Source organism: Pongo abelii, chromosome 11 (genome assembly GCF_028885655.2).
Source record: "Pongo abelii isolate AG06213 chromosome 11, NHGRI_mPonAbe1-v2.0_pri, whole genome shotgun sequence".
In the NCBI taxonomy this organism is placed as follows: domain Eukaryota; kingdom Metazoa; phylum Chordata; class Mammalia; order Primates; family Hominidae; genus Pongo; species Pongo abelii.
Genome location: NC_071996.2, coordinates 98,802,715 through 98,819,746, shown reverse-complemented (window position 1 = coordinate 98,819,746; position 17,032 = coordinate 98,802,715). Strand labels below are relative to the sequence as shown.

General features: G+C 35.9%; 1 protein-coding gene across 1 annotated transcript in view; it reads left to right on the top strand.

Moving 5' to 3' along the window:
* The window catches only part of DNAH7 (dynein axonemal heavy chain 7), a 336,427-nt gene that overhangs the window by 251,500 nt on the left and 67,895 nt on the right, over window positions 1-17,032 (top strand). Inside the window, exons 50-54 of the mRNA XM_024243333.2 lie at window positions 5,679-5,812; window positions 6,547-6,882; window positions 13,644-13,770; window positions 14,639-14,833; window positions 16,695-16,787. Of these exons, the coding sequence (XP_024099101.2) occupies window positions 5,679-5,812; window positions 6,547-6,882; window positions 13,644-13,770; window positions 14,639-14,833; window positions 16,695-16,787 (885 nt within the window). The remainder of the gene's footprint in view (window positions 1-5,678; window positions 5,813-6,546; window positions 6,883-13,643; window positions 13,771-14,638; window positions 14,834-16,694; window positions 16,788-17,032) is intronic.

Below are 17,032 nucleotides of genomic sequence, written 5' to 3'. Positions count from 1 at the left end.
TTATTGGAAATATTTAAATTAACATAGGCATCTCTGCAGAGAGGCAGAGAAAGGATCGAGATGGTGTAATTTATTCCCTCCAAGATGAATAAACATGATCCCTGCTCTCCAGAGGTCTATCTTATAAATAATGTGTATGCAAAGTGACTGAGTTGTGTTACTAGGAAGACACAGTGGAGATGCAATGTGTCCTGGGAGCTCAGAGTTGAGGATATACTTAGGGTGGACATTCAGGGATGTCAGGAAGACTAGGGGAAAATGGAGTGACCCTTGAACTTAATTTTAAAAACAGAATGTTAAAACATGGAAATTCTTGGCTATTTTTAATTAATTAAAATCCAATATTATCTAAACACTTTAAAATGTCTACTATGTATTTACCTGCTAGGGAAGGGAATATCCAGTAGTAGTTAAGGCCATAGTTTCGGGTGCTACTTGCCAGGTGTGCGATTTGGGACATTTCATTTAACCTTTCTGTGCCTCAATTCTCTCATCTGTCCAATGAGAATAATAAAAGTATCTGTCTCATAGAGTGATGTGAATTAAATAAATTAATCTGTGTAAAATGCTTAGAATAAAGCCAATAGATAGTATTACTATGAGTGTTACTTATTAGCAATATTATTTAACATTTAAATATAAGTGAAAAAGAAGGAAGCAAAAAGGAAATGATAAAATCCCAGAGCTGTGTTAGAGAAAAATGTTTAAGTAAATGACATGGAAAACCTTTTTTACTGTTCAGTAAAATACATGGAACTATCACACATAACATAAACAATTTTTAGTTCACTAAGAACTGGTTATGGTAGGAGTCATAAAGCGCTGTGGGGAGGAAACTGACCTATGATTCAGTATCAAAACCCTTAAGATCCCTAGAGTGTCTTATTGTTTTATTATTTTTAATTGCTGGGATTGATTAAACAGGGATTAGAAAACATAGTGAGGCAGTTACTTGCTTTCATTTACAGATTATAATACTTCCTCTGGATCCCACTTTTAGGATCTTTTATGTACCTTTTGCTTTCAAAAGCACCCAAGGGATGGTGTCGTGCTGGTATAATCCTTTGAGTCTAAATGAAAATAAAATTATGAAACCATAGTTTATGTTCTTAAATGTTTATTTGAGAATAAATGGCTTGATTTGAAAAGTCTTGATGTGAAAGGACCCAACATGAATGGAATATGAATGGATACCTCCTTGTGTCTGAACACAGTGAAGTAAAAGTTGTAACACATGAATTTTGCTGCCACTGTGCCTATGGTTTTTGGATTAAAGCAAATGTAGCCTGTGGACTTGGTTTCTCCTGCCAATAGGGAAAATATCTTGAAAGCTTTATACTTTTTCCATGAATAAATGGCAAAGCAGTAGAGAATTACATAACATTTAATGAGTTTTCCAAATTGCTCAATTTTAAAAATTGCTTATCTCATATAAATTTATGATTATATCTATGTAGTCTATAGTTAGTGGCCTCCATGGTCTGCCATGGGACAAGTGGGGGAAAAGTTTTTAACCCAGATAATACCCCATTGAGGAAGTGCCTAGGTGTGGGCGGAAGGAGGGAATCGCCTTCCTAGGGGTTTTGCAAGAAGCTGTTTTACACTTATTGGCCACAGGTAGGACATTTTCTTACAAAAATAAAATTACTCTGTCCCTGCGGAGGAAATATCTTCTTATAAGTAAAAGCAGGGAAACAGGGTATCTCCCACCCAGTAGCAGGAGCTGGGAATACAGACATGTGGAGGCTAAAGCAACTCCATCTTGGATGCTAATCCACCAAGTTGGCTTCTGATTTACCCCTGTTCCGGGAAAGGTCTAAGATTTCCAGTTTACCTACTGTACCTCGTGTAAGAGCAGGTACTTACCATATGTCCTGCCCTTCGGTCAAACAACCTTCAATAATTCTACACATCCCTTCTAAATCACTTCTCCTGTGGTATATGAGCCCTGGGTCTTGTGGGTAATGGCACAGGGATCCACCGACTTGTCTCCCTGCCACCCAGGACACAGACATGGCTTCTGTTCGTTAAGTCCCTATTAGATGTTTCTAAGAAGTTGGATATGTCAGCCTCTTTCTTCAGCCTCAGCTTGTGCTGATTTCAGGGGTAGGTTTGCATAGACCCGCCCACCAGGAAACAACAGATGAAAAGACAAAAACCGAAAGTAGAGAGAACAGCAACCTCAGTAACAGCATTACCTATTTTTAGTTTGTAAAAAAGGAAAACCTTTGCGCCTTGGCAATGCAAACAATTTATAAACCAGGCAAAACCTCCAAAGGTGCTTAAAAAAGTCATTAAGATTACAAAAATAACATTTTTGACTCTTTCTTTTTTTTTTTTTTTAAACCTTCCCACCGGTTGGGTAAAACACTGCTTGTCTTTAGGAGGGAGAGTGATGGCTCCTTCTATAGTTGTGCAGTCTGTACATAAAACAAAGGTGGAGTTGAAGAGGGCTGAAATGTAGCCCCAAGTTGCTTAGGCATTGGCCTGGTGCGGGGCTGATTCTGCTTGCAGACAACATCTTTTTCTAATCCACACAAGGTACTTCATAGACTAGCAGAGCCTTGAGAGGAATAAAACATAAAAACAAGAACAACGCTTTTGCTTTGCAAATAAATCTTTTGAATAAGCTGCCTGTATCGGGTTTGGTTGATTATAACCTGCTACATGTAGGTAGTTTGCCCATGGGGTTGTTTCTTCTCTACTAGTTCACATGTTTTACAATTCGAATTAAAATTCTAATTTTAAAAAACCCTCAGATTTCGGTATGCCAAAATGGCATTTTTTAGCTGCTACAATTTAGGTTAAGTTGTGATCGAAAATGTATTTAAAAGTTTTAGACAAAATTTTTACTAACATATAGAATGCAGTGGTGTTATCTGGGTTTGGGAAAGTACTTTCTTTTAAGGAACCTCCGTTCATTAGGGAAATGATGAAATCAGGAGCAAACACTGAGTCACCTCTGATGATTTGTGGTAGTTGCTGAAATTTTTGTAGAATTTTCAAGGGTAAAAAACAAGTATTTCTTTTTTTTTTTTTTTATTTTACTTTAAGTTCTGGGATACACTTGCAGAGCGTGCAGGTTTATTACATAGGTATACATATACTATGATGGTTTTCTGTACCTATCAACTCGTCATCTAGGTTTTAAGCCCCACATGCGTTAGGTATTTGTCCTAACACTCTCCCTCCCCTTGCCTCACACCCCCAGACAGGCCCCAGTGTGTGATGTCCCCCTCCCTGTGTCCATGTGTTCTCATTGTTCAACTCCCACTTACGAGTGAGAACATGTGGTGTTTGGTTTTCTGTTCCTGTGTTAAAAAACAAGTATTTCTAATATTGCTGACTGCACACATTGAATTCTGATACATGTGGTAGAAAATGTTTGCCTTCAATTATAGGTAGTAGACGAAGAGTGCTCCTTGGGTCCTACCTGCACACTCTCCAGTGGTAGAACAGATTCCTCTAAACGTGCTTTGCCTTTCTCTGCTGCTTTGTCTATGCTGTTGTGTTTGCCAAGAGCAATTGTTCTCAATCCTGGCTGAACATTGAAATCACCTGGAGAGCTTTTAAAACTCCAAATACTCAGGCCACACTCTAGACCAATTAAACCAAACTCTCTGGACATAAGACCCAGACTCTACTGGTTTTTAAATTTTGCAGTATATTCCAATCAGCATCCAAGGTTGAAACCTTCTGCCCTGTAGAATGTTGCCCTCTTCTTTCTCTTGACTAACTGCCGAACACGCTTAAGTTTTAGCTTAGGAGTCCTTTGCTTGGGGGAAGTCCTTTTTGCCTCCCTCATCTGGGTTGGGTGCCCTCTGTGCTCCTGTAGCATTGCAAGCTGACCACTCTCAGAGTCTTTATCCCAATGTATGTTCTTTGTTCCTCTGTTTGCTCAATGAGATGAAAATTTTTTGAGGGCAGGGACCAGACTGTGTCTTACTCTTCTTTATATCATAGAGCCTGATTCATGGTAGCTATTATTTTATATAAAATGCCTTTGGGAAGAATCATCAAGTGACTAAAATTTTAGGAAATAGAAGTAGCAGAGAGGAACTCTATGAACACGGAATGTGGGCATTCTGATTGTTCATTCAATAAGTTTGTAGGGAGCATGACTTTGTGCAGAACAATAAAACCATGAAGTCAAATAAGAGACGACCCCTGTGCTAAAGTTACTTTCATTCTGGTCTGGGAGAGAGGTGTATATGCCCATGATTGCATACAGTGTAATGTGTGCTGTAAGGAGTTAAGACCCCTATGAGGAAGTGCAGAAAGTAGCATGGGGTAGTGATTGGGGTAGAACACATTGTCTGGGAAAGTGTCCTAGAGGAGCTGACACTTGATCTGCACACTGACAGATGAATAGGAGCTAATCTGGTGGATAACAAGGGGAAGGGCATAGAGCAAACATTGAAGCACATGGAGGCATTTCATAGACAGCGTGTATGGGATTCCACAATCAGTTCTGTGCAGGAAAATGAAAGGCATGTGAACGGGAGTAGTGGGAGGTGATGCTTAAGACATAGGTGCAATGTATACAACTGTTATGTATCCATAAAAATTAAAAATTAAAAAATTTGGTGATACATGGTGATAATAAAGAGCCATCTTTATTATTAAAAAAAAAAAAGACATAGATGTGATTCAAGACATTAGGTCAGGCAGACTGCAGTATACATGAAAAAAAAATGAGGATTTCAAATGAAGCCAAGGTCAAGACAGTGTTTATTGACTTATGGGTTCATTGGTGACCAGAGCCAGGAAGTTACTATGGTTTATAGCAGTGTGTGTGGATGAGTGTGCAGAGGCAGGGCAGGGAGCAGATTGTACAGGGCTGTATCATGAAATGAAGTGGAGGCAGAAAATATATATAAATAACATTTTCAATAAGTGTCGTTTCAAAAGCCCAAAGAGAGGTTACTCCATAGCTGGAAAGGATTGTGGGAGCAATAGAATGATTTGTTGTTTGCTTTTTTAACAGAAAGAGACCGCAGTATGTTTGCATGCTTATGGGAAAGAAACAGGAGATGTGGGCAATGAAGAGAGACCTGTCTGTAAGAGCAATTAGGTCCCCAGATGAAGCAGGTGTTAGCAGACAGTCTTGATAGATACCATGAAAATGTAAATTCCTTAGTTCACAATAGTGGCTGATTATCAGATTGTAAAAATACTGCACTCATGACAAGTAATTACAGTGTTCCCTTTTCTCTTATCTCACTTTGTAAGATTTCCTTTACTTTTGACACCACTAGAATCCTTAAAATGTAAATCAGCTGGTCCAACTATTATGATTCTAGAGCCAGGCTTTGAACCATATATTATGCCATGGCTGCTCTGATCAACTGAAATGAAAGATAGCTTCCAACCTGATTCTAATGAATTTTGCTGTTAAAGAGTTCTCAGAAATTGGACTAGTTTGAAATGAGAATAAGTTCATCACCAAACAAACCCTTTGAGGTATTAGATTTTTGACTATGAGAAACTGAGGTGGGTTTTAAATCCAACAATCATGTTTGCCTATGTTGTTAATCATAGTCTCTACAAATTACACCTTCACAAGTACTACCATATATAGTAAATGGTCTATTTTAAGGTCAGAACTTGACACATAAAAGCAGAGACATTTTTAACAGAAATAATGATGTAATTTTTGTATATTTTTTCATTTATAGGTAACATTATTAAACTTCATGATAACCCCTGAGGGAATGCAAGATCAGCTTCTGGGAATTGTGGTGGCACGAGAAAGGCCAGACCTTGAAGAAGAAAAGCAAGCCTTGATATTACAAGGAGCTGAAAATAAAAGGTTTTAAATGTCATAAACAGAACTATTCTTATTTGTTTCTAGATCACTAGAATGAATTAAAATACATTTTACAGATCTCTTTTGTTAGATTTAATAGGAATACTGCAAGGGAAAATATAACAGGAAAATGTAAGGAATTATATACCTCTATGTCAATTTAGAAAACTGCATTACTGAGTATATTTTTACATTCAAGTTCTTAGGCACTGAAAGAGCTAGAAGGCCTGCCAGAAGTCAGGGCAGGGTATTTTCAAATATTCCACAAAGTTTTAGCACAAGAGTTTTAGTATTCACTGTGTAACTGAGGTAACCTGTTTTTACTGGAGCATGGTATGAATGAATATGTTGCATCCCACTTTCTGCTCATAACATCTATATCATAGGTAGAAAGAGTAAAGCTGTATAAGTCATGTAACATTTCAGAAAATAAACGGAGTGCTATTTTCTGTTCACTCTGAACTGAGATCCTTGGTGGCAGAGTAAATTGGCTTGCCGTATTTCTCTGTAGTTAGCCCATAAATGATCATTAAAAAGGGAACTGGAGCAGAAAGGCCCATCTTTGTGACATTTTACGAGATAAGAAATTAATTATAAGGCATCACCATTACAGATATTTGTCACAAAGTGATGCATTTCTTTAGGTTACAAGTTCTTTGTTTCTTATAAAAGAACATATACATGAAATGATTTTAAATGACTTCTTTTTCTTCTAAGAAAATTTTGTTTTATTCCAGGCAGTTAAAAGAAATAGAAGACAAGATTTTAGAAGTTCTTTCATCTTCGGAAGGCAATATATTAGAAGATGAAACTGCCATTAAGATATTATCTTCCTCCAAGGCCTTGGCTAATGAGATTTCTCAGAAGCAGGAAGTAGCCGAAGAGACAGAGAAAAAGATTGACACCACCCGCATGGGCTATCGTCCTATTGCCATCCATTCTTCCATCCTGTTTTTTTCTCTTGCTGATTTAGCCAACATTGAGCCCATGTACCAGTATTCACTGACCTGGTTTATTAACCTTTTCATCCTGTCTATTGAAAATTCCGAGAAATCAGAAATTTTGGCAAAAAGGTAGGTAAAGGAAATACTAATTAATATTAACTAATTAATGCATGAAATCAGAGAGTAATTTGTGACCTCCATTGTTGTCTCAGAGTGGTACAAGCATTACAGCCACTTACCTAAAATGAACTTGATTAATCATTGTACCAGAAGTAAATGTGAGGGTTAGAAATTGAACAGATGTGTCCAAATTCAATCTGCCAAGAAACTGTTTACAGAGGTCTAGAATTATAATGTAATTCTAGAAAGAGAAAACGTTTACCTTATTTTTCATCTGCAAAATATATTTATGAATGGAAGTGTAGAAAGAGTAGTTAATACTTTTTAAAATATGACTCCTGTACGAATTGGCATTCTAAAAGTTGCAAATTCACATTTTAATATACACATCTGTAAAATTTGTCAAATGCTAGGGTAAAAAAATCCCAAACCTTGTTGTGATTATTTGTGGTAATAGATCTTCTTTTCTATTATTCTTATTTACATAAAATATATTACTGTTGGCTATTACAATAAGTAATGGAATTAAGACCTGACTTAAATCTACAAGAGAATTAAATTTCATTTGATTTTTTAAAATCAGTTAGATAATTTTCAGTTTGGTATTAAGACATGTTTTTGTTTTGTTTTGTTTTGTTTTCTTTTGAGACGGAGGCTCGCTCTGTCGCCCAGGCAGGAGTGCGGTGACGCGATCTCGGCTCACGCAAACTCCGCCTCCTGGGTTCACACCATTCTCCTGCCTCAGCCTCCTGAGTAGCTGGGACTACAGGCACCCACCACCATGCCCGGCTAATTTTTTGTATTTTTAGTAGAGACAGGGTTTCACCATGTTAGCCAGGATGGTCTTGATCTCCTGACCTCATGATCCACCCACCTCGGCCTCCCAAAGTGCTGGGATTACAGGTGTGAGCCACAGTGCCCGGCCAAGACATGTTTTTAATAGAGTTTAATGTGTAATTACTTTTTGAAAAAAGAAAGTAATTAATTACAACTGTTGCCTTTTATAACCTTCTTGATCAGTATGAACCTAAATACTTCAGTTTCTTGACTGTTCAGACCCACAAGGGAAACTCAATTTAATTTTTATCACTCATAGCTAAGAATTATTTTTAGAAATCCAAAATGTTAATCTCACTAAAATCTGAATTTAATTCCTTTATCATAGTAGAGGTCTAAAATTTTGAGTGTTCTTAGACTTAGCAATTTTTTGTTAGTGAGATTTATTATTTTACAAGTTTGAATATGAGACTAATAAAGGTGTGAGTCTGACAATTTGAGCTTGGCCAAAAATATATATAGAGAAATAGATATCTGCCATTGAGAAAGAGAGGGAGTAGGTAGTTTTTTTTGGAAGAAATGCATTGCATAATGATAGAGTTTATTCATCGTTATGATATTTGAAAATGTTTAGTTTATTTCTTCCAGTTCTGAAATTTTCAAGTTTAGCAAGGATTACAGAAATAAAGAAAACAAAATTTTAAGTGATCTTTCTTAGAAAAATTCCCAACTATTTGCATTATAAGTTAGTTAATTAAACATGCATGTCTGGTTTTCATACTAGATTCTGAGTTCCATGAGACAAGAATTAAAAAAAAAAAAAATTATCCCCAGCCTAGGCACAGTGGCTCACACCTGTAATCCCAGCACTTTGGGAGGCCAAGGTGAGCAGCTTGCATGAGCCCAGGAGTTTGAGACCAGCCTGGACAACGTGGCAAAACCCCATCTCTACAAAAAATACAAAAATTTAGCTGGGCACGGTGGTGTGGGCCTGTAGTCCCAGCTACTGGGGAGGCTGAGGTGGGAGGATTACTTGAGCCCAGGAGGTTGAGGCTGCAGTGAGTCATGATTGTGCCACCACACTTCAGCCTGGGTAGTGGGAGTGAGACCCCATCTCCAAAAGAAAAAAAAAAAAATTATTCCCAGTAGTTACTACAGTGCCAATCACATTATAACCACACAATAAATAATGCTCTGCTTTTCACTACTGGTCTTAATTTCTACCTTGCTTATAACAATAACCACTAGAATGTTAATCTGTTAATTAGCTTAAAATCAAGGTATTTTCTGGAGTCTAGAGAAGAAAATTTCTTTGGTCTGCCATTTAAAGACATTTTTCATATAAGCTTTAAAAATTAAAACAATTCTATGCTTTGAAAATAATGATGGGTCCTTTATTGTCTCCTATTATATCAAGTTAGAACTCATCCAAGGTATGGAATTTGTTTCTTCATTACTGTGCTTTTGTCCCTTAAGATATAAGGAAAAGCAAATCCTTTTTACCCAGATGTGTGATTTGGATGAAATTTAGAAAACAAAATGTGACCTTTTCTTTTTAGTTGAACTTCTTTAATTTCAAAACAATTAAAATCATATGTATGTCTGCTGTAATACTAAAAGTATAATTTTGGAACCAAAAGGTAAATAGAGAAAATAGATTTTAAAACTTTTATTGAAGTTATCAATACACATGAAGAAACGTGCAGAAATCAGAAGCATTTGCCCAGTGAATTCTCATAAGTGAGCAAACCTGTGTAACCAGCACCTAACTCAAGACACAGAACATTATCAACAGCCCAGAAGTGTCCCCTCCTGATCACTAACCCTCTCCCCCAAGGTGACCACTGTCCTGACTTCCAACACCACAGGTTAGTTTTTGCCAGTTTTAGAACTTCATATAAATAGAATCACACAGTGTCTGCTTTTTTGTGTCTGATATCTTGCACTCATCGTCATGCTTATGAAATTAATGCACATTGTTTTGTCTAGTGCAGTGTTTTACTTACTTATTTAATTGTTAGTTTTCTATTGTTGGGGAAGTATGATTAAAAACTACATCTTCTCCCAACCCAGAAACTCTCTCCTCAAAGACAGTAGAGAAAGAAAATAGTTTTGTTGTTGAATAAACATTAAAAGGAACATGACACATAATCAGAGACAATCACAAAGAGATTGCAAAGACAGAGAGGAATCTCACCCCCTTAATTATCGAAGCAGATAAACCCATTACGTCAGACTTAGTTCATCCTAACTTTACTTGGCAATTGAAGTGACCATCTGTGTTAGCAAATTGGCTTTATCCAGAGGAAAACCAAACTTTTCATATCTGTATGACAGGAGGTAGTTTTGCAACTTGAAATAAGCTTAACTGAAGTTAGGCTCCTACCCTTCTGCAGCACTTTGGAGACAAGTGGGCTATCTCCCTTGATGTTTAGATTTCAAAGAAATGGCTTCTGGGTCTTTGAGAAAGACATTACTGGGTCATAAAACTGACAAAGGTCTGACTAGTTTTCAAAAGGGTTTATATACGTTTCAGCGAGAGGAGGAAGTACCTATAATTTTAGGTTTTCTAAATTACATTAAGAAAAAAAGGAGGGAAGGAAAATCTCTGTCCTTATTTTCAACATGAAGAATTGAGTCTCTTATTTTCAATTTTTACTTGTCCTAAGACTGTAACACAAATCATTTATCCATTCTGCTGTTGAGGATATTTGGGTAGCTTCCAACTTGGGGTTATTATGAAATTTTGCTTCCTTGAACATTCCTGTACATGGCTTTTGGTGCCGATATGTAACTGTCTTTGGTGGATGTATATCCAGGAATGAAATTGATGACCACAGGGCATGGTTATATTCCCTTTTAGTAAATACTGCCAATAGTTTTCCAAAGCATTGTACCAAGAGAGAAACTTTGATCAGCCCTGTTTAATCTTTTTTTGTTGTTAAAGTAAACTAAGAGTTTCCAATTAAGAAGCTAGCTCCCAAATCAGAAATTAAAAAGAGAATGAGTTCTCACAGAAATGATTTGTTTTTCTGCCAATCATTGATAGACATCAAATAACTGGTAGACTTCAGGCAGTTATTGGACGATAGTTCTACCAAAAGCATAGAAAACATGTGACTATTAATAGTAGCCAATCTGATTGTTTTAGAATCTTAATATTGGTCTAAAATTATTTCTCATTTCTTTTTATTTAGGGATATAAATGTATTTCATTCTTGTTTGTCTTCTGGTAGTGATTATTATATGGTACCAAGAATATATTATGTTATGACTAGTATGGTATATACTGTGCAATTGCCATAACTTGGATCATCTGTTATTTATAAGATTTTAATGCATTAGAATTTATGTAACAGAATAAATAACTTTGTGTAGCAAGCAAAATAAAACGAAAATAACATAAATATAGAAACAAAATCTAACTAGGATATGGTTTTGTTAAATATCCTGGAATCAATCTGTTGCTGTACAAATATGCATGTATATGTAATTGTAACCACCCAATGGGTTCTTCCTGTCTGCCGCACATCAAAAATCAACCCACTGATTTTATCACAACCCATTGTGATAAAGAAGGAGTTTAACTGATGTGAAGCCAGCCACACCACGCGGAAGATGGAGTTATTACTCAAATTAATCTCCTGAAAATTCGGAGGCTAGGGCTTTTCAAAGATAGTTTGATGGGCAGGGTGTTAGGGAGGAGGGCATGCTGATCGGTTGGAAACACAATCATAGGAACTCAGCAAGGAAAACAGTCTTCCCTGAGTCTGCTTCTGGGTGGGGACTGCCAGAGGAGTTGCTGGTCTAGGTGAGGCCATCCAATAGTCAGAAATGCAAAAGCCTGAAAAGACAGCCCAAAAGGTCAATCTTAGGTTCTACAATAGTGATGTTATTTACAGGAGTGATTGGGGAAGTTGCAAATCTTACCACCTCTGGAATCATGGCTAGTAAACTAAATTTCTTCCAAAGTTAGCTTGGCCCATGCCCAGGAATGAACCAAGACAGCCAGCCTGTGAGGCCAGAAGCAAGATGGAGTCAGCTATTTCAGATTTCTCGTACTGTCATAATTTTGCAAAGGCAATTTGATAATTACGCACACAGTTTTTTTTTCTTTCACTTTTATCAAGACCATTCTCACGTTATTAAGTATTCTTCTGAAACATAAGTTTTAGGAGTTGCACAATATACATACCATTGTATGAATGTACCATAATTTTTGTATTATAAGACTTTTGGCTGGGTGGGGTGGCTTACACCTGTAATCCCAGGAATCGGGGAGGCGGAGGCGGGCAGATTGCTTGAGCCCAAGTGTTCGATACCAGCCTGGGTGACATGGCAAAACCCTGTCTCTACAAAAAATGCAAAAATTAGCCTGGCATGGTGACATGCACTTGTAATCCCAGCTACCTGGGAGGCTGAAGTGGGAGGACTGCTTGAGCCCGGGAGTTCTAGGTTACAGTGAGTTATGATCATACTACTGCAATCCAGCTTTGATGACAGAGTGAGAACCTGTCAAACAAACAAACAAATAAATAAAAAACACTTCTAAGTGGTCTCCAGCTTTTGTATTGTAAGTAATGCTGCAGTAAATATAAGTGTCTGCATCTTTGATTATTTTCTTAGGCTAAAATCCCAAAATTAGGACAAAGGTGTTCCCTTCTTGCAGATTCCTGATATAAATTCCTTTCCTGGAAGATTATTCAAACACAACTCCATCAGAGGAATATGAATGATCCTCTATCACTGTATCACTCACCAGCATTGAGAATGATAACTTTAATCTTTTTCACCTTAAAAGGTTATTAAAATACCATATTATATGTCCATTTTTACTAGTGATTGAACCTGAACTTATACTATGATTAACCTTTATAATTTTCCCTTCAATCTTTCTGTCTACAAGAAGAGACTTGTTTTAAAGTGCAGAAAATTTTGTTTTACTCTAAAAAGACCAAATGTGAGTCACCCTGTATTAATTGTATGGTACTGCTACAAGTGAGACAAATTCAATGCCATGCATGAAAAGACAACCTATTAGCATAATAATGGGGACAGAAATAGTATGTTTATTTTAAGTCTTCTAAGAATTCAACTGTATTTTAGCAACTATTGCCAAGTCTTTCTCTACAAAAACCTTTTTTTTGAAGTTCCCAATTAAAAATAAGATACATCAATTTGTTGTAATTCTCTTTATGGGAATGCTACAGGAGATAAAATAGTTAAGAAAATAGGCAGGTAAGGAAAAGCAGAAAAAAAAGAGCTAGGATGATTGACAGCTTAGAATATCAGTTAGGACATTGCCAAAATTAGCCAGGCATGGTGGTGCACGCCCATAGTCCCAGCTACTTGGGAGGCTGAGGCAGGAGGATGGCTTGAGCCAGGGAGGTGGAGGTCGCAGTGAGCCAAGATTGCGTCACTGCACTCACTCCAACCTGGGTGACAGAGACAGACCCTGTCTCAAATAAATAAATAAATAATAAAAAGGAAATACTGTGATTATTCCTATTTTCATGTTTTGCCTCTAGCAAATAAAAATGGAGTTTGCCAAGTTTTGTAATTTCTTCAACTTTTATGAATTTATAATGTGTAGCACAATACTAAATTTAATAAAGAAGCTACTAATATTAGACTATTTAATATACAATATAAAACATTTGAAATTATTTTACCCCCAGAAATGCTTTGTAGATAAAAACAGTCTGTAAACTTTTTAATCTAACAGATTAATATACCATTCACTAACTTTTTTCCAAGAGGAAGATTAAGTTTAAAAAAAAAACAAATTCAGTCCACAGTAAAATGCAATTGGACTGAAGTGTTTCTACATTGTGTAGCTCTCAAATTGGTGCACCCAATTAATGAGGATTCTTGATTGTTTGGGGGGTAATTGACCAGAAAGTTTATCAGAAGAACATACATGTAAGTTTCTTTAGAGTATTATCTTTAAAGTATATTTTTATTTATTTCCTTTATTTTCTGTTGACCCATAGGCTTCAGATTCTCAAGGATCACTTTACTTATTCACTGTATGTTAATGTCTGCCGGTCACTCTTTGAAAAGGATAAGCTGCTCTTTTCCTTTTGTCTAACCATAAATCTACTGCTGCATGAGCGGGTGGTCAGTACTGTTTTCATTTGTAAGAAAAAAACCCTTAATAATGCTGATTCATTAATTTATTAATTTGTATGGGAATATATATAAAAACATTGTAAATAGTTAAGCAATAATACTGTTTGTTATTATAGTTAAGGCAAGATGTTATCAGGAGAATAAATTTAACAGAAGTGAGATATAAATTAAGCACAGTTCATTATGTTACTATTAAATTTTTGTATGTTTTATTTTAAAATAAATCAATTATATTAGATTTTCATACAGCTATGCATATAAATTTACTTAATATTGATACATTTACACCAGGTAGTAGTGTAAATGTTTTAAAAACTTGTGCAAGTTACTGAAATCTGTGTAAAGTCACTATTTTATACACTTACATGTTTAAGATTTATGGATTTTATATGGTGATGTATTGGTTGAATTCTGAAGAAAAAAATACTTTATTCTTGCATTTCTTGCAAAAGTTGTATATCAGTAACTCATTATACTTTATGGAAAATAGTGGAAAACATGGCACATTGATGGGTTTCTGCCTTTCTACAATTTCTAGAGCCAATAGGACTCTAGGCAGTCATTTTGGAAAACATGTGTTCGAATAGAACATATTCAGATTTTCACATTTAGACAAGTAATTCTGGAGGAAAATTGTCAAAAAGTGACTTTGAAATGGAACTATTTTGAAAACTGGTTATCATGAGTATACTGGTTTCTTATGAATAAATATTGAGCTATAACACTAGCTATAGAATTTCATAGAGACCACATCTGAAACTTGAAAGTCAACATTCAACTCTTTTATAATGGTTGTAAGCTTACTAGTTTATGATGAACTCGTTTCTGACTCTTCATGCTGCCTTGTTTTCCAAAGATTAATAAAGCCGAGTGGAGATTTCTGCTAACTGGTGGCATTGGACTGGATAATCCTTATGCCAACCCTTGTACATGGCTTCCTCAGAAGTCCTGGGATGAAATATGTCGATTAGATGATTTGCCTGCCTTCAGAACCATTCGTAGAGAGTTTATGCGCTTAAAGGATGGATGGAAGAAAGTATATGATAGTTTGGTATGTTTTAACCCTCTTGCTTATTCCAAAGTTTTTAAATGGAGAAAAGAATGTTAAATATCTTTTCATAAAAGCAAGATTTAAATAAGCTTTAAACAACTGGTCACATGTTAGAATGCAAATTTTGATTTATGTTATCCCCCCTTCTAAGTCAGTGGTTCTGTTTGAACTTCCATTCAAACTTCTCGAAATGTATTAAGATGTAAGAATGCTGTGTGGTTCTTGAAAATATTCTTGTTGAATTTCCATGCCAGATTTTTATTCATTATCAATGTAGATTTTGGCAATCCTAATAGCAGATGAGTTAAAGTTTATGGAACAGCTGTTGTTTAGATTTTCTGAATGCAGGATACAAGCTAATAAAATTGTGTGTGTGTGTCATTTGAGAAAAGGAAAAAGCTTGTACAGTAGTTCTAAAACAACTTTCACGAGACCTTGTTTTACTAACTGGGGAGTATTATACTTGACACAGACATAATATTCACAGTTTCCCATCTGGGATATATAGCAATTCTTGCTTTCCCTCAATTTTTCTTTAGCACAAGGGCTAATATTTTTCCAATTCCCAGTTAATTTTTTCTATTCCTTTGTTTCTACTCTCTTGACTTCCTGCTTTCTGTGAGTTTAATATGCAAGAGCTCTGCTAGGGAGAGGTTGGAGGAAAGAAAGCTAGATATGCAGAGAGTCTGTTTTATTTGGTTAACCTATATTTTATTTTGTTACCTATACAACCTATATTGTTGTATTATATGTGAGAATGAGATTATGTCTTCACACGAATTCAAATATTTGGAAGTGATCTCTTTTGGATTTCTCCTTGTTAGTAATGCAGATGTTTTCTAGAGCCAAGTATGTGTTGTGAGTACCTCAACTAATTTAAAATTAAAATTTTATTACTATGCTGAAGCATGAAGATTTCTAGTTTGAGATGCCACATAGCTTTTCCTAAAGTTTCACAGGTACACATGTCTCCTTTTCTCCCCACCAAGGTTTACCCCTCCTGGTATGCTGCTGGCTCTCTTCTTGTGATTTTTTAATAGCTCTCAATTGGCTTCTTCATTACACACATTCTCAAGTCTTCCTTTATAAAATAGTATTTTTAAAAAACAAAACAAGAAATAATACAATAAATTTCAGTACAATACCCTTTTTACTTGTTTTGAAATATTTATTTTTATAAATAGATGATGAGATAAGTGGGTAGGTTTTTAAAAATGTCTTTGTTCCAGCTGGGAGCAGTGGCTCATACCTGTAATCCCAGCACTTTGGGAGGCCAAGACAGGTGGATCACTTGAGGTCAGGAGTTCAAGACTAGCCTGGCCAACATGGTGAAACCCCATCTCTACTAAAAATACAAAAAGTTAGCTGGGTGTGGTGGTGCACCACTGTAATCCCACTTAGGAGGCGGAGGCAGGAGAACTGCTGGAACCCAGGAGGCAGAGGTTGCAGTGAGCCAAGATCACACCACTGTACTCCAGCCTGGGCGACAGAGCAAAACTCCATCTTAAAAAAAGACAAAAAAAAAAAAAAAAAAGAATGCCTGTGTTTGGAGGAATAAGGGGAAAATAGTAGCATATGCACATTTACTTTTTTCATAATAGGGATCATTTTGTCTGTTTATTAGTGTTCATGTCGACCTTAACCTGCTTAGTTCATGTCCTTGTTTTGACTCCTTTAAAGTATATTAACTTTTCTTATTATTATTTATTTTATAATGTCCCAACTTTACACTAAATAGTAAAATTTAAACAAGCATTCTTGATTTCATTTATATATTTTTTCTAAAAGTTGGTTTATAAGTGAAAATACTGTTCTCTTTATAATCTCCAAAATAACTGAATTATTTACACTGTAATTTTAGGAACCACACCATGAGGTTTTCCCTGAAGAATGGGAAGATAAAGCAAATGAGTTTCAAAGGATGCTTATTATTCGTTGCTTGAGGCCAGACAAGGTAAATGTGGGCTTTGAAAACAGCTCAATGATTCCAAAGCCTTATGCCTGCTCAGTCCATCCAAATGTGCGTTTCCTTATGTAATCATGGGGGAGGTAGAGGAGCCTGCAGGAAATAATCCCACTTCTTTCTAATGGAGACTTTTTTTTCCAAAAAGTTTGTATATTTTTCTAAAACCATCCTAAATTAGTAACTAATTGGATTATATTGTATAATTTTATTTATTTTGTGATTATTTGTTTTTA